Source organism: Neophocaena asiaeorientalis, unplaced genomic scaffold, assembly GCF_003031525.2.
Source record: "Neophocaena asiaeorientalis asiaeorientalis breed wild unplaced genomic scaffold, Neophocaena_asiaeorientalis_V1.1 scaffold242, whole genome shotgun sequence".
Taxonomy (NCBI): Eukaryota; Metazoa; Chordata; class Mammalia; order Artiodactyla; family Phocoenidae; genus Neophocaena; species Neophocaena asiaeorientalis.
Genome location: NW_020172451.1, coordinates 7876761 through 7902827, shown reverse-complemented (window position 1 = coordinate 7902827; position 26067 = coordinate 7876761). Strand labels below are relative to the sequence as shown.

Sequence of the window (26067 nt, the reverse complement as noted above, 5' to 3'; positions counted from 1 at the left end):
AGAAAAAAAAAAAAAAAAAAAGTAAGGTATTTTGGCACCTCTCTCTTAGAAACATCGTGAGAACACATTTCTCAAAATAAAAGACATTATCAAATAATTTTATGAGTTGTATTTGTTATATTTTTCCACATAACACAAAAGAGTCATCTTTAGTTATGACTCAATATATTCATACATTGTCACTTGAGGCATTGATCATAATCTGAAAAAGTCTTAACTAGAGATTCTTGCTAGTCTCATTTTACAAAAGCACAAGTGCCCAAGAGGCCAAGATAGAAGACTATCAACACACGCCCATTTGCCCAGACTTTATAATGTATTCCTATTCAATATAATGTACACATCACTTAACAAAAAACAATCAACAGCCAGAAAAATCAGACTAGAAAGTGCTACTGAGCAGTCTACCGCTTTTTTTTTTTTTTTAAAGATGAAGACAGGAGAGCTCAGAACCAGAGATCACAAGCTTCTGTGGATACTGTAGACAGGCACAGTGTACATACCTTTCTAAACAAATGAAATAGGTTGCCCATTAAATAAATTCTCTGGAAATCAAAATTCCCTTCATGTTCTATTCAAGAGGTAGGCACACACAAAACATTTCAGAGGCAATGCAGCAAAGATTAAGATTTAGCCACTATTTAAAATTCTGCTTACATATCCCCATTATTAACACAGGCTGAAAGATGGAGAGGATTCTAAGGACACTGTCAAGTACAAAAATGCATCACATCATTTAAAGAAGAGAATATAAGGTCCTTGTAAGAACATTTTGTATTTCAAAGCTTTCTTTCTGAGAAGTTCTTTAATGCTCTAAGCCAAAATAGATGGAGAGGTATTTTTTAACCACTATCATTTTATGAGTTCTGGGAAAATACCTGAGGATCCAAACTTTACTAAAAACTTGCAACCTATATAATCAAGCAAAGGACAACATTCTACGGAGGAAAAACAAGCTGCAAACGAACATGATGAGTGATTCTGACTCTGACTAAAGCATGGTGGATATGGCTGCAGGATAGAGAAAGCTGTCTGCTTATTTACGTGTAGAAAATTCTTCTGCCAGTTCCAAGCCATGGCTGTTCCTTCAGCTCTAAGATGGGAATATTAATACCTTACCTACTTAAGAACAGGAAATTGTTTTTCTTCCAATTCAAATGATTCTGTTTTCTTTCTTCATAAAAAATCATTTATAAGAAAACAGAACCAAAATTAAAAGATGAAGAACAGTAACTGAACACACTCACTAAAATCACTCACTGATTCAAGGATAAGTGAAACACAGCTGTTTACTTCTGAAATATTAAACACAAAGTTTTATTAGTAGTGAGTCTCCTGAGTTAAGGACAGAAAACAAAAATGGAGAATGCTAATTGGGTGCACTTCTGGGGAACACGTGCAATGACCACTGAGATAAGAAAATGGCAGATCAGGGTCATAAATCTAAGTGCTTGGCTCCTTACAAAGGAATGCAACTTGATACACTACAGGAACAAACCTGCCTTACCAGATTTAGGGCCTAAGGACAGGAAATTAATTTCACTGTCACAACAATGATAACACCGTTGGCATTCAAAAAGAGTTATTGATAAAAATTCCAATTTCATAAAAATGGCAAGTACCATCTTCATTTAAGTTACCTGTAAGGTTCTGCTCTCAAATTCTTCCCCAGGGTATTAAGCTATTTGGGCTTTCTTCTGTGAAAATAAAATAAATAGTAATAACTCTCTAAGTTCCCAGAAGTGGACTAACAATAATACTACCCCTAGTTCTCCCTGGCGACAATGCAACTCATTCCTACAGTGACTGGAACACAATGGCAGGGTTCACAGCAGGAAGAGAAAAAGCTGTTTTAATTATCGTAAAAATGCGGTAAGCATTAAGATAAAAAAACACGAGTTTAAAACTCGCAGAAGTGATTTCCAAGGAATTCCCTACCTTCAGAAAAAGAGAGGACCTATAATCGGAGAATCACAGAATTATAAAGGACTATAAAATTCATTTGATCAAGGGTCTCTCAACTGTGACATTACTGACATTTGGGGCTGGATAATTTTTAGTTTGGGGCAGGGCAGGGGTGCTTTTGTGTAGGATGTTTAGCAGTATCCCTGGCCTTCTACCACCACTAGATGCCAGTAGCATCCTCCAGTTGTGACAACCAAAAATGTTCCCAGACATGGTCATATGTTCCCTGTGCATCCACTGATCTAATCCAATCACCAGGTGATTATTCATTTTATTTTTGAAAATCTCAAAAGATAGGAATTCATTCTCACCCCAATAGCCTATTTTTTACAAGAGCTGTTAGAAATTTTATTTTTACTGATACTAAATCTACCTTCTTAAAGCAATTGGAAACATATAAAACTAGCTAATAGGTGTTTTTTATCTGAGGTATGAATTAGCAATTCTTAAATAACTTTATGTGTATCTTAGGATAAGTAAATTATTATGACCTGCAAGTCCATGGTCTGCTCATCAAATACGTATTGTGTGTCTAGTATGTGCTAAGTAGGTGCTGATGATACAGAAGTAAATAAAAAATGAAAATCCCTGCCCTTTTGAAGCTTATGTTCTAATGGTGTAAGACAGGATAAATGAGTAAAATATGTAGTATGTTAGAAGATAAGGTTAAGGAGAAAATTTAAGCAGAGAAGGGGGATAAAGTTTTGCAGGGTAGAAGGGGGCACCATTTTCATCAGTGTGGCCATTTAGGGAAAGACCTTAAAGGAGGTAAGGGAATGAACCACGCAGTAACCAGGCAGAGGAAACAGCAGGTACACAGGCCCCAAGGCAGAAGCATGCCAGGAGTGTTCCTGGAGAAGAGGTCAGTGAGGCTTGCAGTGGAGTGAGTAAAGAGGACGGGTGGGCCAGGTGACACAGGGCTTTGTAGGACAAGGTAAGGACTCTGGCTTTTACTCTGAGTGAGAAGGGAAGCAATTGGAGTCCTTTGAACAGAGAAATAATACAATCTCACTTATGTTTTTTTAATTAATTTATTTATTTTTGGCTGCGTTGGGTCTTCGTTGCGGTGTGTGGGCTTTTTCTAGTTGCGGCGAGCGGGGGCTACTCTTTGTTGCAGTGTGCAGGCTTCTCACTGCAGTGGCTTCTCTTGTTGCAGAGCATGGGCTCTAGGTGCATGGGCTTCAGTAGTTGTGGCACGTGGGCTCAGTAGTTGTGGCTTGCAGGCTCTAGGGCACAGGCTCAGTAGTTGTGGCGCACGGGCTTAGTTGCTCCGTGGCATGTGGGATCTTCCTGGACCCGGGCTCGAACCCGTGTCCCCTGCATTGGCAGGCGGATTCTTAACTACTGCGCCACCAGGGGAGCCCTCACTTATGTTTTAACATGAGCACACTGGCTGCTGTGTTGAATACATATTGAAGGGGACAAAGGAGGAAGCAGGACATCAGTTGGGAGGCTCTGAAGATAATCCTGGCAAGATTTAGTGGTGGCTTGGACACAGGTGGTAGTGGGGGAAGGGGCTGAATTCTAGAAACCATATGAAGAAACAGGCAATAGGATTTGCTCACAGACTGGAGGTGGGGTCAAAGAGAAAGAGGATGAATTCGACTTTTGGTAGGGCAACTAGTAAAATGATGAAGATTACAGGAGGAGTGGTCATTTAAATTGAATTCATTCATTCAACATTTAATCAGCACCTTCTGTGTATCAGGCACTGGGGATACAGAGATTTAAAACAATGTAGTCTCTGCCCTTAAGGAGTTCACTGTTTAATGAAAAATAAAGACAAATATGCAGACTATTGTTATCCGGCAGAGTAAGCACTGAGACAGAGGTATATACAGAGCTGGAGCACAGAGGGTAGGCACCTAACCCAGAATACAACTTGGGGGTGGTGGACATGAGAAACAGGGAAGCTTCCTGAAGAGGAGGTGGCTTGAGATGAGAATAAAAGGATGACTAGGAATTAATAAGATAAAAAAAGCAGTAAGGCTGCTTCAGACTGACAACAGCAGCTGTAGAGGAATGAAGTTACTAAGGGCTCGGTCTATTCAAGGAATCACAGTTTGGCACAGGAGAACAAGAATAGAAAAGACCAAGATAGGGAGGTAAGCAGTATCACAGCAGATCTCGTATGTTAGGCGCTTATCCTGCACGTGTAGGAGGGGGGCCTTTTCTGCTGAGGGTGCCGCGACTCCACCCTACCCGCAAGCGGCAGACACTGAAGGGTTTGAAGCTGGGCACAACATAATCAGATTCGGATATTAGAACAGCAGTTCTCAATCATTTCTCTGACAAGACATGTAACAGATGATGTTCACAATCAACACAGACCCACGGGTTCTCCCTGGACGTCAAGCGTAATTCCATTCTTTTCTCACGCTCTCAAGAAAACATTTCAGAATGTAAGTGAATTAGAATGATATTAATACAGTGGGATCTCTTTTAACCAGTTCCATATAATGGACTCACCAGATAAACCTGTGTTCCTCTTTCCCTTTACAGGACACACCGACAGATGCCACAGCACGCTGATACCTACGGCCAGTAGGCTACTCCCTAGTGTACCTGTGCTCTTCTACTTCCATCCCACAGGGGTTCAGGCTTACCAGGAGTGAATTATGTCTTTTCTCAAACCTGCTTATGTCGGTCATATCTGTTACAGTAGGCAAAGCATTTACAGGTATGGGTTATACAGGAAAAAAAGTACAAAACTTCCATCAGTGAGTGGATATGTCTTGGCCATACAAAAAATTGGATAAGTATATATTCACATATCTTAGGTTAAAATAAAATACTTAAGGCATGTAGGCTATTTATGATAGTCCCTACTTCCATTGACTTTTTAAAACTAACTGCCCTACACCAGTCTAGTTGTTTTAGGTATGGGAGGATCTACTGTAATTATAAACTGCATAAGAGTTAGAAAGAAAATGAGCAGAGCACAGTGAGAGAGAATAACAAGGGGTTGTGTGTACCTAGTGGATAACGGGATGCCAGATACAGCAAAGAAACAACTTTGGACACCTAAAAAGAAGAAGATTTAATCATATATTTCATAAACTAGTAGTTTCGTGGGAAGTTATATGAGTTAGTCTCTGACAGTGAGTCATAACCTTTTAAATGTAAATACATATGAATCACAGTAATCTAAAAAGTATTAAGGGACTTCCCTGGCGGTCCAGTGGATAAGACTCCGCAATCCCAATTCAGGGGACACGGGTTTGATCCCTGGTCGGGGAACTAAGATCCTGCATGCCGCATGCCACACAGCGCGGGCAAAAAAAAAAAAGTATTAAAATCAAGGTATTACCAATACTTGGTGTCAAGTATAAAACATCATACCAGATTGCCATTTGTTGCAATTATGTAAAAAAGAAGATTCCTCCTCTACAGGTTGGATCTATTCTGATATTTTTTCAAGTGAACATATCTCAAACTTGAGTTCTTTGAATTATGACATTGCTTGAAAACCATTCTTCTAGAAAGGCTACTTGAAGCAGAACTATGCAAAGTATGTTAGTGAGAAAGACTTGAGAGGCAAAGAGATCAGAACAGAGCAATGGTCCAAGGGAGAGATGATGGCGCTTGATTTTGGGAAACGGCTATGGACGTGGAGACGAGGGAACGGATTCAAGAGATATTTAAGAGACAGACTGATAGTCCATGAAGACCAGGCAGACATGGAGGGTAAGAGAGCACCCTCTATGAAGACTTCCAGATTTCTATCCTGAGTTACCTACCTACAAGTATTCATTTATTACCCCAGAAAATGAAACCCTGTGTGTTATACTCTTTATGTGAAAGTTGGTCTGGCGGGGGTTGGGGGTGAGGGTGGTCAAAAGGCACAAACTTCCAGTTATAAAATAAGTCAGTCATGGGGATGTGATGTACAGAAGGTGACTAGACTTAATAATACTGAACTGCATATTTGAAAGTTGCTGAGAGTCGATCTTAAAAGTTCTCACCACAAGAAAAGAAAAAAAATTGTAAATATCTGTGATGATGGATGTTAACCAGACTTCTTGTGGTGATCATTTCACATTATACACAAATATTGAATTATTATGTCATATACCTGAAACTAATAGAATGTTATGTCAATTATATCTCAATTAAAAAAAAAAGTTGGTCCAAGTGAAAGTTCATTATATCAAAATCAACTTGAGACTAAAATGAGAGAATTAAGCATAAGAAAGGCTCAGAGACCAAATAAAAAAACAGCAGTGGTCTCATATAGGTGAAGAGGAAGAACTGGGGGCCATGAATACTCCTGGCCTGGTAACTATTTTTCAATCAAATCATTTTTATTTCAAATGGACATTTACATTATTCAACTGTGTGGCTCCCAAATCAGTAATTTTTCAAAGAATATATCAGTAAGTGAGTCCACAAAATACTAACACTAAACATGCAACATTTAAATAAATTAATTTAGATATAGACTAGATAAACACAAAAAACCCATAGGAAAGAGATCTACTTTTTTCCCATCTCTTTAATAAAACCCTGATTAATTCAACAAATATTTTGTTTATTTAGCAAATATTTATTGAGCTCCTACTACATGTTAGGAATTGTTCTTACTGAAAATTTAGCAAGGCAGGGGGGAACAGATATATATATACACATATGCCACAAAAGCAGGTATCATATGTATTCGTTATCTTATATATGTATAGATATAACAATTACACATATATAGAGATAAATTTATAACTGCAATATATATTGTCTAATTGATGTAATATATATCTTTAACTTTCTTTTTTTTGGCCACACCGCGCGGCATGCGGGATCTTAGAGTTCCCTGATCAGGGACTGAACCCGTGCCCCCTTGCACTGGAAGCACGGAGTCTTAACCACTGGACCACCAAGGAAGCCCCTATATCTTATATATATAAAGTATATATAAGATACTGCTCTGCATCTTATATATATCTTTGATATACCATATATAGATAAAGATACCTGCTCTTATAGCGCTCATATTCCACTAAGTAGAGACAGTAACTAAATATTCCCAATATCAGGTTAATGGCTCCTTAGCACTTCTGAAGTCTCAGATGACAAGGATCCATAGCCTTCTAAAATTGGGCTCCTATTCAACTCTCCAACTTTATTGCTCATGTTCCTACACTCACTTCACTCACTCACAAAATTATAGAACTCACTGATCTAAATGTGGTCCTGTATTCTCTCAGTTTGCTACCATTCTCTCCATCCAGAAACCGTCGCCACTTATCTCCAAGTGTTACTAATTCTGCCAAGGCTCAGCTCAAGAGGCACTGCTTCCTATAAGGAGATAGCTCCCAGCCAAAAGTGACCTTTCTCCTATGAACCCCTAGGGTACTAACGACTATGGTGATACTGACTACACTGGGCTGTGCACTAAAAACTCTTTGTCACATCTGACTAAATGCTTTCACACTCATGGTGGGCTTCATGAGTGTGTAACCTGTCTTGTGCTTGGTTTAATGCTTTAGTGTCAACCATCTTGAAATGCTTAATAAATTGTGAACAAGGAGTCCTGCATTTTCATTTTATACTGGACCCTGAAAATTATGTAGCCAGTCCTGTTCATGTTAAACATTGCATGCAATCCTCAGTCCAAAAAAACAAAACAAACAAACAAAAAAATCCCCCAAAAAATCCCCAGAAAGTAAGCAGGAAAGGTATTGTAATTTTCATTTTTTAAAAAAGAGACCTTATGTCCATAAATTCTGGGTACAGGCTGCTAAACAGGGATAACTGACCCTCCTCTCTGGATTAAGAAGATAAAAATAAGCCAAGTCAGCTCAAAATTAAAACTTTGTGTATATGGTCAACTGATCTTCACAAGGGTGCCAAGACCATTCAGAGGGGGAAAGGACAGTCTAGTCACATCAACAAATGGTATTAGGAAAACTGGATTTCCACATACAAAAGAATGAAGTTGGATCCTTATCTTACATCACATACAGAAATTAACTCTAAATGGATTAAAGACCTAAAACTATACAACTCCTAGATGAAAACATAGGAGGAAAGCTTTCATGGCATTAAACTCAGCATGATTTCTTGGACATGACACCAAAAGCACAGGCAAAAAAGGAAAAATATGCAAATGGCACAATATCAAACTTAAAAACTTTTGAGCATCAAAGGACATATCAACAGAGTGAAAAGACAACCTACAAAATGGGAGAAAATATGTGCAAATCATATATCTGATAAGGGGTTAATATCCAGAATACATAAAGAATACTTATAGTGCAACAACAACAAAAAATCAAATAACTCAAAAAATGGGCAAAAGATTTGAATAGACATTTCTCCAAAGATGCTCAACATCACTAATCATCAGAGAAATGCAAATCAAAACCACAGTGAGGGCTTCCCTGGTGGCACAGTGGTTGAGAGTCCGCCTGCCGATGCAGGGGACACGGGTTTGTGCCCCGGTCCGGGAAGATCCCACATGCCGCAGAGCGGCTGGGCCGGTGAGCCATGGCGACTGAGCCTGCTCGTCCGGAGCCTGTGCTCCGCAACAGGAGAGGCCACAAGAGTGAGAGGCCCGTGTACCACAAAAAAACCCACAAAAACACAGTGAACTATCACTTCGCCCTCATTAGGATGGCTACTATAGAAAAAATAGAAGATAACAAGTGTTTGTAAGGATGTGGAGAACCTGGAACCAACTGCTGGTGGGATTTTGAAATAGTGCAACCAGTGTGGAAAACAGTATGGTAGTTCCTCTCAAAATGAAAAAAAGAACTACCATATGATCCAGCAATCTCACTTCTGGGAATATATCCAAAAGAATTGAAAGCAGGGACTCAAAAGAACTACTCATACAACCCATGTTCATAGCAGCAACTATTCACAGTAACCAGGAGGTGGAAACAACTCAAATGTCCATCAATAGATGAACGGATAAACAAAATGTGGTATATACATACAATAGAATATTATTCACCCTTATAAAACCAGGAAATCCTGTTACATCCTACAATATGAATGAACCTTGAGTACATTATTATGTTGAATGAAATAAACCAGTCACAAAAAGACAAATACTGCATGATTCCACTTACATGAGGCATCTAAAGTAGTCACATTCATAGAAACAGAAAGTAGAATTGTGCTTACCAGGAGCTGGGGAGGGGAGGGTGGAAAGGGGAGTTGTTATTTAGTGGGTACAGAACTTCTCATTTATAAAATGAAAATGTTCTGGAGATCTGTTTCACAATAATGTAAGTAAACCTACTACTGAAATATACACTTAAAAATTGTTAAGATGGTAAATTTTATGTTATGCATTTTTACTACACACACAACACACACATACAGAGTCAAGTCAGAAAACTAATTACATTCTTTGTAGCATTACTTTGTGTTAAAATAACCTCTCGGGGTATATGGACCACAATATAAACAACAAAATATAAAAATATCTTATATTCAGAAAACTTAGTTACCTGCAACAAATCCAACTACCAGATCTTTTCCAGTAGTAGAATGTTGACCTTTGACCCAGACTGCTTTGAGGCTATTAAAAGTGTAGAAATAGACAAAATTGGAGCAGCAGAGACTGGAGATAACTGGAAACCACCCTCGATATGGTGCCAGGCTAGGGGAAGAACATAATAAGCAAAGTAAAAATGCTGAATAAAAGGCACTAGAAATGAGAGTCCTAGAAAAGGCTGATCATCATTCACATACTCTCAAAGTTCACTCCTACTCTACAATGTACTCCAAACTGTACACATATTCTACATTCTGAGGATGCCCAAACCAAGAATTCTTTTCTAGCATTAATGATACCAAAGAAACAACATACATTCTATGACTGATTTATTGATTTCCCCCCTCGATTTCCTTTAGTAAATTACTATGTAAAATTAAAGACAATTTCCTCGTGGCTGTTAGTTAATATAGCATCATTCACATTTTATTACAGGGCAAGAACATTTAAAATGAAGTAAATATAGAAGTGCAAAAAAAAAAAAGTGATGGGGGTATGTTATAAGGGCACAGGAACCAGACTGAAGGAGCTCACACTGGCCACACCTGGGACAATTTGAGCACCAAAATAATTAAGTAATTAATTGTAAACCATTGAATTTCTGAGTCTGTATGATACTAAATTATTTCCTCATAGACTGCTTATAGTTGGAAAAGAGGAAAAATAAAATTATTCAGTGCTAACTTGAATCTAAGAAATTATAATTAACCAATGGAGGGCAAGTGGACAATATGTGACTCCAATGTGACATCCTGAGGAGGACACAATTTCACCTATACATTATTCTGGCCAAGAATGCATAGACTCAATCTAATCATGAAGAAACATGAGGCAAACTTAAAGTGAGAAAAATTTTATTTAAGGAAAAATAAGGGGAGAAGGTCCACATCTTTGAAAATGTCAGTCATAGGGGTAAGGGGCTTTGATGTATGGTATGTAACTTACTCTCAAATTAATTCTGAAAAAATCTGTGTGTGGTGTGTGTATGTGTCTGTGTAGTAAAGAAAGAAGGAGGGAGTGGGGAAGGGAGGGAGAAAGCATGAGCACAAACGGAAGAGTGTTAACAACAGGTCGATCTGGTTAAAACACATACTGGTATTCTTTGTACTATTTTAGTTTTGCAACTTTTTGTAAATTTGAAATTATTTCCAAATAAAAAGTTTTTTAAAAGGTACACAGGTCTGAATGCATCTGATAGGAATGAGCTAAACAACTATTACCTTCTTCAGTTTATTGTTCATTGGTTTCATGTAAGACGCCATGATCAAGAATCAAAATGGTCAACCACAGAACTTTAGGGAAATGAAAACAACTATGTATTTACTTACAACTCAGGCAATTACAAATTCACAACACTGTGAGGCTTTGAGAATGGATAGAAAGTGAGTGTAGGTATGATGGACGCCCAGGAATCTCCTAACGAGCTCCTCTACCTAACAAAGATGAACAAGGTAGTACTCACAGGCCTTCTTCTTTAATGATCTCCAGGAGCACCATGTGTGTCGTTTTGGACTTTCTTTTCTCATCAACTACAAGACCAAAGAGTACATGTTTAAACTAAATCCTTTGAGAATTGTTATCTTCAGCATCAGCAAGTTTCACTGAAATGCCATTTACCTCACCTGAGCAGTCTCTCACCCTATTCTTTGAGCTCCCTAGTTTGCCTCAGAACTCAATGATCCTCCTGTGTTCCCATGTGCTAAATTTCCTACTATTGATTCCATGGTTTCATCTGTTATTCATGAACCATAAAGCGTTTTAATTCAATACCTAATTTCCAAAGTAAAAAATGTAACAGGAGAAATTTATTTCTTATATTTCATAGGGCTCTCTAGTTTTTTTTCAAAGTTATATATTCTCCTTTTTATCTTAATATCTTATAAAGTAGAGAGGAAATAAATTACCATTTCCCTTTCAGAGAAGAGGTTACAGACACAAAGCTGTGAAGGACACATGTAGTTGGCAGCAGAGCCAGGATTAAAATTCAGGTTTACAAAGTTTTAACCTTGTGCTCTGTTCCCTAATCTAAAAAAATAAAAGGTCTCAAAAAGATGGGAACTCTGCTTTTCTTGGCATTCTAAATGAAAACAAAACATACCTTAATTAACTTCAAATTTCCTACCCACATCTGAAGACTATTTTGAAAATATAAAAATAGGAAAATGAACTGATTTCTTAAGAATTAAAATTGGTACCTTTATGGCTCATGGGATGGCAAATTAGGAAACCTCTATACAAGGCAATCTAACAATAACTAGCAAAATTACAAACATTTGCCCTTTGATCAAACAATCCCATTTCTGGGAATTTATCTCATAGAACTTACAGAAACAAATTAGCATATGGGGACTTCCCTGGTGGTGCAGTGGTTAAGAATCCGCCTGCCAATGCAGGGGACACAGGTTTGAGCCCTGGTCCAGGAAGACCCCACATGCTGTGGAACAACTAAGCCCGCGAGCCACAGCTACTGAGCCTGCATGCCACAACCACTGAAGCCTGCGCGCCTAGTGCCCATGCTCTGCAACGAGAAGCCACCGCAATGAGAAGCCTATGCACTGCAACGAGAAGCCCACACACCGCAACAAAGAGTAGCCCCTGCTTGCCACAACTAGAGAAAGCCTGCACGCATCAACGAAGACCCGATGCAGCCAAAAATAAATTAATTAATTAATTAAATTTATTTTAAAAAATCTAGAAACAATAAATGCTGGAGAGGGTGCGGAGAAAAGGCACTGCACTGTTGGTAGGAATGTAAATTGATACAGCCACTATGGAGAACAGTATGGAGGTTCCTTAAAAAACTAAAAATAGAAATGCCATATGACCCAGCAATTCCACTACTGGGCATATATCCTGAGAAAACCATAATTCAAAAAGATACATGTACCACAATATTCATTGCAGCATTATTTACAGTAGCCAGGACATGGAAACAACCTAAATGTCCATCAACAGATGAATGGATAAAGAAGGTGTGGCACATATATACAATGGAATATTACTCAGCCATAAAAAGGAATTAAATAGAGTTATTTGTAATGAGGTGGATGGACCTAGAGTCTGTTATACAGAGTGAAGTCAGAAAGAGAAAAATACCATATGTTAACACACATATATGGAATCTAAAAAAACGGTACTGATGAACCTAGTGGCAGGGCAGGAATAAAGACCCAGACATAGAGAACGGACTTGAGGACATGGGGAGGAAGGGGAAGCTGGGACGAAGTGAGAGAGTAGCATTGACATATATACACGACCAAATGCAAAATGGACGGCTAGTGGGAAGCTGCTGCATAGCACAGGGAGATCAGCTTGATGCTTTGTGACGACCTAGAGGGGTGGGAGGGAGTCTCAAGAGGGAGGAGATATGGGGATATATGTATACATATAGCTGATTCACTTTGTTGTATAGCAGAAACTAACACAACATTGTAAAGCAATTATACTCCAATAAAGATATTTTTTAAATGCTGTTAAGTGAAAAATATAAGATATGGAACAGTGTGAAAATATGCTTTTTGAGTAATAAAGAGAGGAAATTGAGAATATATATTATTTGCTTGTTTTTTCTACATAAAGAAACTCTCAGGGCTCTTTGAGAGACGAATAGAGACATTATCTACAGGGGAGAGAAAAGGAGACAGTGTAGAGTGAGATTTTTCACTGTACTGTCTATCTTTTTATGTATTTTGGTTTTTGAGTCATATAAAATTATTACCTTTCCAAAATCTCTAAAATTAATTGAAAATAGTGGTCATGAAGGATTTTAATATAGGAATTAGTTTATTCAAAGCTAATCTTACTCTTATCTCTTCATCTAAGTTCTGGCATAGGTTTATAATTTAAAGTTGAAAAATACTAAGGAAAGAACAAGCAGGAGTTACAGAAAGTTGCATAGCCCTATAAAGTGAAAGAGGGAGACTAGGACTACGTACCCACGTGAGCAGTGACAATGGTATCTGGCTCCACCATGTTTCCTATTCTCTGTTCTCTTTCCAGAAAATCTATCCCCAGTAAAAAAAAAAAACTCTACATTGTGCCTTTCAAAAGTCGTATTGTTTATTAGAATGAACTGTTATGATTCAAAATTACTAATGCAAGCCCACTCAGGTCTCTCAGATTAGAAAATGGCTGAGGCTATGACTCATTCACAAACATCAAAAATAAAAGTATTTAAAGTTAGTGAAAATGGACAACAGATTTCTAATGAAATGGGAAATCCTATGTTAACTTAGAACTTAGTAGAGAAGTATGTTTGCTTCCTGATACCAAATGAACAGGAATATGATGACAATAAGATACTTACCTTGAAGTCGAAGTCGAGCTGTATCCAAGGGAAAAAATACTGTCATTGCTGTCATGCTTCCCTGAAAAGTTTGAAAAGCCTTTAGCCATTACAGTATCACAAAAATAATGAGCCACAACTTTTAAATGAACAAAAAGTTCATTATTATCAATGGGTCAGATGAAATTTTCAGTGAACAAATATACAGAATATTTTTATCTATTGGGATCATTAGTGTTCAAACTTCTGTAGTTATATACTTGAACAGACATATTTAATTTTCCAGAAGAAATCTCTTTCTCTCTGATATTGAAAAAGAAACTGTAGTGGGTCCCTGGAGATGACAAACTTAGGGATTTACAACCTAGGACACATGTCAAAGACAGCAGGTAAATGGATTTTTAACCTTTTACTGGTCAGCTACCGCTCCTATGCTCTCCTCTGATACCCCCAGAAACCAAAAAATCTAGTGATCAAACAGATATGTATTTCTATACTCTCTGCTTAATCAATATATTCACCACAAAGTAAAAGGGGGTTAAAAATCATATTGTTCTTTAAAACAGTTCTGTTTGCTTGTGTTTTAAAAAAGAGGGACAACATCTTTGCTAAAAATTCTATAAATAATTTATCCAAGATAACACGACAAAAATTATCACTGGAAAAAAAGAAGAAGCCAACAACCAGTCTTTTCATTCATAAGGCCCTGTGACAGATAAAAACCACAAGTATTAGTTAGGGATAAAATTATATGCATGATATCTCCAGGTGGGTTTATGGTTCTCAACCTAAGTGCAGGCCCAGTGGTATATATTCTCAGGCATAAGGTCAAGTTTTAAGCTACTGATAGAATAACAGTAACATACATATTTTTATCATGATAACAATGGGAAACTAGGTCAACTTCATAGATAAGAACAAAAATGTGCTAGGTCTCTTATCTATTTAAATAGATCAGCCTGTTTGACAAGGAAGAACACTGTATTGTCCTATTAGTTACTCTTTGAAACTCAGATTAAATGTTACCACCCCTACCCATCAGGTTCCTCTGTGTTCCCACAGCACTTGTTTATATGTCTCTTAGAGCACTCATATTGCAGTGAAACCTAACTCTTCCACCGGATTGTAAGAATATCCATTTATCTCGCGGTATACCACAGATTCTTAAATAAATGTTTATTAAATTCACTCTACTTTCAGTTATTTATACAATTTAGATGGCTCCCACATAAATGATCTTTCCTAGTAAGAACTAGATAATACTTAATATTTCAAGAAACACTGGATTTGTAAAGGTTTACAGTCTACAAATCTATTCTTCTGGCATCCTTGCTCACCTTACAGGCAATTTCCAAGAAAAATGGGGGCTGCAAAGCTGGAGAACGCTTATCAAGGTTATTAAGGCCTTTACTTCCTATCACGTGGTACTAGCACACCTATGCAGAAAAGTCCTGCCTGGAAACTACTTTTTCAAACAATTGGATTACCTCCATCCCTCTTCCCTGTCAGCTTTAAATAGACACCTGAAGTTTCCTAACTTAGAAGACCCTGCCCTACCTACCTTGAAATCTTAAAGTACATTTTACACCAAGATAAAGAGAACAGTCTGTCCAAAGAGCTCAAAGATCTATTACCTCCTCAAGGACTAGCGTAAAAAACTCAAATCTGTAAAAATAAAAAACACTTAAAATTGTATTAGTACTGGAAAGACTGGATCTAGATGGTGAACTGAAAACCTACCATTGCCTCCTCCCCATTCCAATCACTAATAATGAAAGAGAAGATTTATATATAAAAGTGTTGTGTAGAAAAACAAAAGGGGTCTGAATGGTGGACCAGAAATTAAAAGGATAGCAGAGTGAGGCTGTTCTGAAAGAAGAAATCACAGACCGAAATGCACAGACAATAGCTATGGCAGGCAGAAAAATGGCCCCCTGAAAGATGAACACATTCTAATCCACAGTACTTGTGAACATGTTACATTACATGGCAGGTTGCTAATTGGCTGATCTTAAAATAGGGAGCTTAGTCTGGATTTTCTGAGTGGGCCCAACGTAATCATAAGGGTCCTTAAAAGTGGAAAAGTAGGTCTTCCCTGGTGGCACAGTGGTTAAGAATCCGCCTGCCAATGCAGAGGACATGGGTTCGAGCCCTGGTCTGGGAAGATCCCACATGCCGTGGAGCAACTAAGCCCGTGCGGCACAACTACGGAACCTACGCTCTAGAGCCCATGAGCCACAATTACTGAGCCCGTGAGCCACAACTACTGAGCCCACACACCTAGAGCCCGTGCCCTTCAACGAGAAGCCACCACAAAGAGAAGCCCACGCACCGCCATGAAGAGTAGCCCCCACTCGCTGCAACTAGAGAAAGCCCGTGCACAGCAACCAAGACCCAACGCAGCCAAAAAAAATAAAATAAAAAGTGGAAGAGTAGGTGGGAGTGAGGCAATGGAGGACTCAACCCATCACGGCTGGCTTTAAGATGGACAAAGGGGCCACTAGCCAAGGAATGTGGGCAGCCTCTAGAAGCCAGAAAAAGGAAATGGATTTTCTCCTAAGGGCCTCCAGAAAGGAACATGACCCAGTTGACACCTTAATTTTAGCTCAGTGAGCTGTACATCAGACTTCTGACCTACAGATATTAAACTTGTGTTGTTTTAAACCATTCAATCTGGTAACCTGTTACAACAGCAATAGAAAACTAATAAAACAGGATTACTACAAATGGTGGGGACCAGCCGGGGGAAGCAGAAGGGAGCTCTGGCGTGACTTTCTGGTTGACTAGCTGGTACCGTGACAACCACAGCCAGGCAGTCCCCATCCCAGGCAGTGACTGTGAATATGGAAACCTGAACTTGCCTGAGGTGAGCAGAAACGCTGAGACCTAGCCACTGTCACACCTTGCCAGAACGCATGCCACCTTTATACCACAATTCCTGGAAGCTGCCAGCAGTAAACAAGTACAGGCAGGGGGAGGGGCGCGCAGTGGCAAGGAAATAAAAAGCTTACTAGTTTTACCCTATTTAAGAAGAGGATATACACATACACACATGAATTTATTCTAGGTTTTGGCAAAAAACCTAAGTTTAAATGTGAGAGGTAAAGATGTAAGGGTGAAGTGGGGGTTTCCACTGCCAGCAATATGCTGGCATACACCACACACTACAAAATACCTAGAACTGTTAACTAAAATATAAAATATTTTTAAATTTTTAAAATAAAATATAACACGTACCCTTTAAATGATTAGCTGAACCTCCTTGGGGCCACAAAGAAGAGTAGAAACCCATAGGGTTAAGCAGCCTCGTTGGTGTTCATTGAGAGGATTTTTTTTGCGAGTCTAAGTGATCAAGGGGCTTTGTTATTATTATTTTTTTAACTGAAGTGGAATTCCCATAACATAAAATCGACAACTTGAAAGTACACCATTCAGTGACATTTAGTAAGTACATTCATAATATTGTGTAACCACCACTTGTATCACGTTCCAGAATATTTTCATCACCCCGAAGACAACCCTGTGCCTGTTAAGCAGGCATATGCCCCACTTCCCCCTCCACTCAGCCCTGACAGCCACTAATCTGCTTTCTGTCTCTACAGATGTACATATTCTGGACATCTCATATAAAAACAATCGTGCAAGATGTGACCTCTTGTGTCTGGCTTCTTTCACTCGGCACAGTGTTTTCAAAGCTTATCCACTTTGTAGTGTGTATCAGTTCTTCTTTCTTTTTTATGGCCGAGTAAAATTCCCTTGTATGTATAATATAACATTTTGTTTATCTATTCAAAACGCTTTGTAATGAGATAGAGGTAATGGTTGCACAACATTGTGAACAGACTAAATACCACTGAACTGTACAATTTAAAATGGTTAATTTTGTTATGTGAGTTACCTCTCAATTTAAAAAAAAATTTAATCCTCACAACAACCATATGAGGTAAGTACTATTATTCTCTCCATTTTATAGATGAGGAAAAAGATACTAAGAGGTTTTGCAACTTTTCTCAAGTCATACACTTTGCAGGTGGCAAAATCAGTATTTGAACGTAGTCCGTCTGGCTCCAGAGTCCATACTTAACAAGTGTTGTAATTAAAACTTAAAAATGTACTAATATAGAACTAAAAATTAGCTTTAAAATAAAGGCAATATAGTAATATGGGACCTACTTTATGTGTCAAAAAAAAATTTTTTTTTATGGACTAGTCTGGAAACCCAGCAGAGAGCCTGGCATAGCATAAGCCCTGAACTTGTTAATAAATGTATGACTGTATCCACCTACAAATAAACTTAATATCTATGAGAAAGTGTATTGCAAATGCTAAAGGTAAATTTAGAACATAGCTATTCTGTACATTGGGGATTTGCTATATTTGTCTCCTGACCAAGCAAACACACAGATGACTATTTTCGTAAGCAGCTGTTACCTGAAGGAAAATATTTATTATACATGCAAGTCTTATGCTAAGCTATACAATCATATGAGTTTTCAGATGATTCAGTTTAATTCAATTTGAATTAAATTCCTCTTTTCATAAATACTCAGTGTTGTTTTTTTTCTCTAGGACTGCCTGTTATATAAAATTAGAAGGCAAAAACTAGTAAGAAGGTAACTACAAGGTACAATACTGTTGTGCCAGAGAGGCATACCAATCAACCCATTATTTTGAGTCCCACAGAATTCTAACCATCTGAGTGGGAGTTCTATTGCTGACAACAATTACAATTTAAAAGACTCTATTTCCAGAGAAACAACCTTCTTGTATCTCACCAAAATCAAACATTTTTAGTCACAACATTCTACCATCCCCTTCTGGCATTTAACCATTTGGTGCTGGGAAAGCAAATGAATTCCTACACCGCACTGGCACCTGGAGCTGGAAAAGCCTTCAGAGATAACCTAGCAGTGCAGACCCTTCCCCTGTGAACTGAGAAGTCTTGGACAGGGTTGTTAAGAGGTCTGCCTAAAGCCAGAGTGGCAGAGGCGGAGTTAGAACCTAGCCCTCTTCAACTCCAAGTTCTACTGTTCACTGTTCTACCTAAGTTCTCAACCTTTTTGCAATCAAGATATAAGTGACTTTTCATTTTTCTCTTCTAATTGTAAAAGTATACACAATACAAACACACACACACACACACACAAAATCCGAGAAATTCTTAACAGGGACTATACAAGGAGAGGAAGGAATTAAAGGTGGCTTCCATTTCTCTTGTGATGCATCTCTGTATAATTATTATTTGTAAACAATAAGTACGTGTTAGTTTTAGTTTTGAAATTAACCATTTTAAATTGTACAGTTCAGTTTAGTTTTGAAAGTTCTTTTTCAAACTTGATTTAAATGCTACTCATTTCCCTCGAGGTACTTGAGCTGTATCTGACAAGTTTCTTTCTTTACAACTCAGTGATTTTTCATATATTCACAAAGTTGAACAACATTCACCACTACCAACTCCAGAACATCCGTTGCAGAGCACAGGCTCCGGACGCGCAGGCTCAGCGGCCATGGCCCACGAGCCCAGCCGCTCCACGGCATGTGGGATCTTCCCGAACCGGGGCACGAACCCGTGTCCCCTGCATCGGCAGGCGGACTCTCAACCACTGCGCCACCAGGGAAGCCCCTCCAGAACATTTTTATCACCTTAAAAGAAAATCCATACCCAATTAGCAGTCACTCTCCATTCTCTTCCTCCCACACCCTGGCAACCACTAATCTATTTTCTGTCTCTATTTTGCCTCTTCTGCACATTTCATGTAAATGGAACCAAATAACACATGATCTTTTGTGGCTGGCTTCTTTCAAGGCTCATCCACGGGGACTTCCCTAGTGGTCCAGTGACTAAGACTCCATGCTCCCAATGCAGGGGGCCCAGGTTTGATCCCTGGTCAGGGAACTATATCCCACATTCCACAACTAAGAGCCCACATGCCTCAACTAAGGATCCCAACGAAGATCCCACATGTCTCAACTAAGACCCAGTGCAGCCAAATAAATAAATAAATATCTAAATACAAAAAACAAAAAAACTCATCTATGTTATCAAACCAGAACTTCGTTCTATATTATGGTTGAAAAATATTCTATTATATGGATATATCACATTTTGTTTATCCACTCATCTGTTGATGGATTTGGGTTGTTTCCACTCTTTGGCTTTATGAAAAATGCTGCTACGAACATTCCTGTAACAAGTTTTTATATGGACGTCTTCAGTTCTCTAGGAGTGGAGAGAATTGATCATATGGTTCTATGTTTGACATTTTGAGGAACTACCAAACTGTTTTCCACAGTGACTACGTAATTTTATATTCCCACCAGCAAAACAAGGTTTCAAATTTCTCCATATCCTTTCAATATTTGTCATACCTGTGCTTTTTGATTATAGCCACCCTAGTGGGTGTGAAATAGCATCTCATTGTCGTTATGATTTGCAGTTCTCTGATAACTAATGCCATCCAGCATTTTTTCATGTGTTTATTGGCCACTCATATAACTTCACAGGAGAAACGTCTATTCATATCCCTTGTGCATTTTTTAATTGGGCTATTTGCCTTTCTATTACTGAGTTGTAAGCAGACTTTACATATTCTGGATACCAGACGCTGTATCAGATAAATGACTTACAAATGTATTCTCCATTCTGTTGTCTTCACTTTCTTGATAGTATCTGAAGCACAAAAAGTTTTAATTTTTATCAAGTCCAATTTATATATTTTTTTCTTTTATTACTTGTGCTTTTGGCATTATATCTAAGAAACCACTGCCTAATCCAAGGTCGTAAAGATTTATGCCAATGTTTTCATCTAAGAGTTTTGTAGTTTTAGTTCTTACATTTAGGTCTGTGGCTCATTTTGAGTAAATTTTTGTGTATGATGGGAAGTAGGGGTCCAACTTCATTTTGTTGCATGTGGATGTCCAGTTGTCCCTGCTCAATTTATTGGAGACTGTTCTTTCCCCATTGATGTTCCTTGGCATCCTTGAACACAAATTTGTAGGTTTATTTTTTGGACTCTCAATTCTGTTGTTGATCTACCTGTCTATCCTTATGCCAGTACCAGTCTCTTGATTACTGTAGCTCTGTACTAAGTTTTGAAATTGGGAAGTATGAGTCCTCCAACTTTTTTTTTCAAGATTTTTTTGGCTATTCTGGATCCCTTGCATTTTCATATATGCTTCAGGACCATCTTATCAATTTCTGCAAGAAAGCAAATTGGTATTTTAATAGGGAGTACACTGAATCTGTAGATCCTTTTAGGGAGTATTGCCATCTTAACAATCTTGGCCTCCAATCCACTTATTCAGAGGATGCCTTCCCACTTACTTAGGTATTTTAATTTTTTTCAGTGATGACTTATTTTCAGTATAGCTACAAGTTGTAGTATGCACCATCTGTGTTATCACTCAGTTTTAAATGCATTCTTATTTCCATTATGATTTCTTCTTCTTTAACCCATAGATCATTCAGTAATGTGTTTAATGCTCAAACATATGTTTTATATATATATGTATATATATATATTTATATTCTAAAGTTACCTTGTTACTGGTTGCTAGCTTAATTGCACTGTTTCAAGCATTCTGTACTATTTTAAAACTTCTTCAAAATTTAAGTTTTGCTTTACAGCCCAGTAAATCGTCAGTTTTCATAACTTTTCCATGTTTGGCTTGAAAATAATGTGTATTTTGCAGTTGTTGGGTACAATGTTCTGTATGTATCTATTAGGTCGTTTGTTAAATACATATTCAATCTTCTATATTTTTTCCCTCCTTTCTTGTTCTACCAATTACTGAAGGATATATTAAAATCTACCACTTCGATGACGGGTTGGATACTTCCTCTTAAAGTTTTATTAATTTTTGCTTTAAAGATATTGAGACTATATTATTAGATGAACACAAACTTAAAACTCCTTTATTTTCCTGACACACTGAGCCTTTTTCTCTATGATGTCATTCTCTTGATCTCTAGTAGTGACATTACTGTAAAGTCTATTTTGTCTGATGTTAACAGTTTTGGCTTAGTATTTGTCTAGCATGTCTTTTCTCACATTTTTACTTTCAAACTTTCTGTATCCTTTTCTTTAGACATATCTTTTATAAAAGACATATCTTTTGAAAACCAATCTAGCACAATTTCTTTTAACTGAAACACTTAGTTCATTAACATTTATTTGGATTTATAGTTGTCATCTTTTTTATAGCCATGCCATGTGGCTTGTGGGATCTTAATTCCCCGATCAGGGATCAAACCCAGGCCACAGCAGTGAAAGCTCAGTGTCCTAACCACTGGACTACCAGGGAATTCCCAGTTGTCATCTTATTTTGTGCTATGTGTCATACATGCTCTATGTTGCTTTTTCTGCCCTTTACTGCTTTCTTATTTGACTAGAGTTTCCAATAAATTTTAAGTTATAGTTCCTAATTCTTTTACAAGCTATCTAGTAATTACAACATATATTCCTAACTTATCAATTCTAAAAATATTCATTAGGTTTAGAATTTCTCCAAGTGAGGATCTTGCTAGTGGCAAACTGCTTTTGATGATCTGAAAATATCTCTATTTCGTGTATGTTTTTAAACTTTTCACTGGACATAGCATTCTAGGTAGGATGTCATTTTCTCTCAGCAAAATGTAGAAAACATTCCAGTTTCCTGACTACAATCATTGCAAGTGAGAATCAGGTTTCAGCTAAATTATCCTTTAGCTCACTAATTCTACTTTCAGCTGTGTCTAATATGGTATAAAAACGCTTGAATTTGAACCCATCACTCAGCTTCAACAATGATCAATTCATAGCTATGCATTAAATATTTTAATTTTAAATGTTTATTTGATCAAAGCAGAGCATGCATATACTTTAAAAAGTCATGTAATATAAATGACAAAATAAGTAGTTCCTGCCCATTTTATACAATCTTCCTCCCCAGAGGAAAGTATTTTCTTTTAGCTGTATCTTTTGTAATTTACACATCTCCATATAACTTTAAAATATCCTGGTATCTTTTGATTAATCTATTTTAGACATTATTCACCTTCTATTACGGAGGGTAAGAATTTAGCTCTCATATTCCCCTCTGCTTCTTCTGCCAGCCCTCTAAGAGTTTTGATTTTTGCTTAAATCAATATTTAGTGTTCCCATGACTATCACACAATCAATTTTTAAATTTCAATTATTTTACTTTCTATTTCTAAATATTCTACATGGTTAATTTTCAAATCTGCTTGGCCAATGTTAGTTTCTTGTTCTTTGCACATATTTTCTAGCCTTTTAATTTTTATACAGACTAAATAGCTTTTTAGATTGTGACTGAGAAGTCCATTTTCTGATTGTTGCTCCTGTCTACTGTACTTGTTCACATTGCCTTGTTTCTCTGTTAGTTTGGTTAGTTTGGATTGAGCTGCTCATTTCCCTTAAAATTTTATTTTTGGGCTTTTTTTTAGACCTGATAAAGGTAAGTACCTCTGGAAAGGATTTCTGCCAGGCACTCTGGGGACCCACCAACCTGGAATCGCTCTAAGTTACTCACTTTAGGTTTTCCAATCAAATAGTGAGAATTCAGGCTGCAACCTAAGGGAGGACCTGTGGCTTCAAAATGTCAGTGGTGATTTCCTCTCTCAAATTAGTGCCAAGGTTGGAGCCAGCCGATTTTCCTGGGGAGGAGTAAGTTTATTTCCTATTTACCTTTATAGCGCATTCCTTTGGGATTTCAGGTTTATTCGGTGATCCCCACTGGACTTATCTTGGACAGAATGGACTCTTTCTTTTCTTCCCTGTATCTCTGTAAGCTACAAATCTAAAGCTTGTGTCTACCTGGCTAAGCAATTCCTACAGGGCAAAGACTGCTCTCCGTGACTCTGGGTCCTGACTTCACTCATTCTCTAAATGAAAGTTCCTTACCTTCCTGTCACCTTATTAATGCTTTTAAGAAATAACTGTTTTGGGCTTCCCTGGTGGCGTAGTGGTTGAGAAAGTTCCTTACCTTCCTGCCACCTTATTAATGCTTTTAAGAAATAACTGTTTTGGGCTTCCCTGGTGGCGTAGTGGTTGAGAATCTGCCTGCTAATGCAGGGGACACGGGTTCGAGCCCTGGTCTGGGAAGATCCCACATGCCGCGGAGCAACTAGGCCCGTGAGCCACAACTACTGAGCCTGCGTGTCTGGAGCCTGTGCTCCGCAAAAAGAGAAGCCGCGATGGTGAGAGCCCGCGCACTGCGATCAAGAGTCGCCCCCGCTTGCCACAACTAGAGAAAGCCCTCGCACAGAAACGAAGACCCAAAACAGCCAAAAGTTAATTAATTAAGAAAAAATAAGTAACTGTTTTTTAAAAAATATTTTATACAGATCTTTTTAAATTATAAAGGGAAGTTTTCAGGAGAAAGTTTGATAAGCTCCTTAGAAACAGGAATCCCATTTTAGGTATTTTACAATGGACTGTTGCTAGTCTTAGCAAATAAATATTTAAAAATATTTGTGAGTGTGTTTATTCCTTTGCTATTTATTCTATTTTGTTCTTATTTCATAAGATTGTATACGGGCAGGTTGGCAACATATTCACATTTTGTCTTTTTTTTTTTTTTTTTTTTTTTTTTTCAGTATGCGGGCCTCTCACTGATGTGGCCTCTCCCGCTGCGGAGCACAGGCTCCGGATGTGCAGGCTCAGCGGCCATGGCTCACGGGCCCAGCCGCTCTGCGGCATGTGGGATCTTCCCGAACCGGGGCACGAACCCGTGTCCCTTGCATCGGCAGGCGGACTCCCAACCACTGCACCACCAGGGAAGCCCCACATTTTGAATCTATTACCCCATAGCATCTACCACCTCTCTTCTATGTTCCTTGGATATTTAACAAGTGAACTAAGAAATTTATTCTTAACTTAATCACCCTGCCTCCAAAAATTTATAAAATTTTGTAGTGAAACAAATAGTAAACAAAAGCAATCAGAACAAACATAAAATAGCTACCATTTCACCTGGATGTGAAAATTAGGAAAATGACAAAATCAGGGAGAAAAAAAACCCAGAAATCTTAAATTAGGCCCTTTGTACACAAGTGTCTGATTAAAAGACACACCAAAGGCCTTTTAGGGAGCCATCCAAGGAACCTTAAAAGTTTTCAACCTGAGGGTTTCCCTGGTGGCGCAGTGGTTGAGAGTCCGCCTGCCGATGCAGGGGACACGGGTTCGTGTCCCGGTCCGGGAGGATCCCACATGCCACGGAGCGGCTGGGCCTGTGAGCCATGGCTGCTGAGCCTGTGCGTCCAGAGCCTGTGCTCCACAACGGGAGAGGCCACAGCAGTGAGAGGCCCGCATACCACAAAAAAAAAAAAGCTTTCAACCTGAAAGACCAGAGCACAAATACAAATACTGCTTTACCAAAGTACATCTGACTTAAAATACTAAGGCCTTGAATCACTTTGAGTGGTGGCTAGGAAAACGGAGAAGGGATATCTACCAGAAGAACTAAAAAAGAACTATAAAAGAAAGAATCAGGGACTTCACTGGTGGTCCAATGGCTAGGACTCCATGCTCCCAATGCAGGGGGCCCGGATTCGATCCCTGGTCAGGGAGCTCGATCCTACATGTCAGAACTAAAAGATCCCGCATGCCACAACTAAAAGATCCTGCATGCCACAACTAAAAGATCCTGCACCAGCAACGAAGATCCCACGAGCTGCAACTACGACCCAGTGCAGCCAAATAAATATGCAGTCAATAAATATCCAGTCCACCTTTTTTTTTTTTCAGTCTACCTTTTAATCTGGCTGACACAGACACACTGAACTGAAGCACCCAACACCACAAAGTCAGAAGGAAGCAGTAGGGCAAACTTGGTCAAGGCTTGGTTCTGTGAGCGTGTGCCATCTTATGGGAATGACAGACAGGGACACACATAAATATAGAAGCAGAGTATCACGCCCTTTAAGTACGAACAATGATGGCCTACTAACCAAATTCAACCATTCCCAAAATGCTACTTCACCCTTGAAGGATGAAAAATAATCCAAAAAAATGCAATGCTAGTTCCAAAGTCAATTTCCAGAGGAGTCCAGAAATGGTGGTTGAGTCACAGGAGCACAACTGAAATCAGTGTACAGCTTCTCCTGATGGAGTATATGGCATTACTGGACAGAAGATTATTTTTAAAAGAAATCAACTAAAATACACGGTCAGTGGTAGATCTGGAGCTAATGAAATTCCAAAGATGAAAGCCACTTATTGTGGCTTTCACATTCAAAAATGTTATTCACCTAATCAGAGTTAATGTAAATCTTTCCCCTGATACAACAAACAAGCTAACTCTCATACCCATTCAA

At 38.3% G+C, this 26067-nt stretch overlaps 1 protein-coding gene across 4 annotated transcripts in view; it reads right to left on the bottom strand.

Moving 5' to 3' along the window:
* Positions 1-26067, bottom strand: part of SLC25A17 (solute carrier family 25 member 17) — a 52684-nt gene that overhangs the window by 17868 nt on the left and 8749 nt on the right. For 2 of the 4 annotated variants that reach the window (XM_024737486.1, XM_024737488.1), the window contains exons 2-4: positions 13773-13833; positions 10929-10995; positions 9420-9571 (exon numbers count right to left, since the gene is read on the bottom strand). In XM_024737486.1, the coding sequence (XP_024593254.1) occupies positions 9420-9571; positions 10929-10995; positions 13773-13833 (280 nt within the window). Of the gene's footprint in view, positions 1-9419; positions 9572-10928; positions 10996-13772; positions 13834-16988; positions 17094-26067 lie in introns of all 4 variants that reach the window. The other 2 variants (XM_024737489.1, XM_024737490.1) reach the window with 2 other exon arrangements.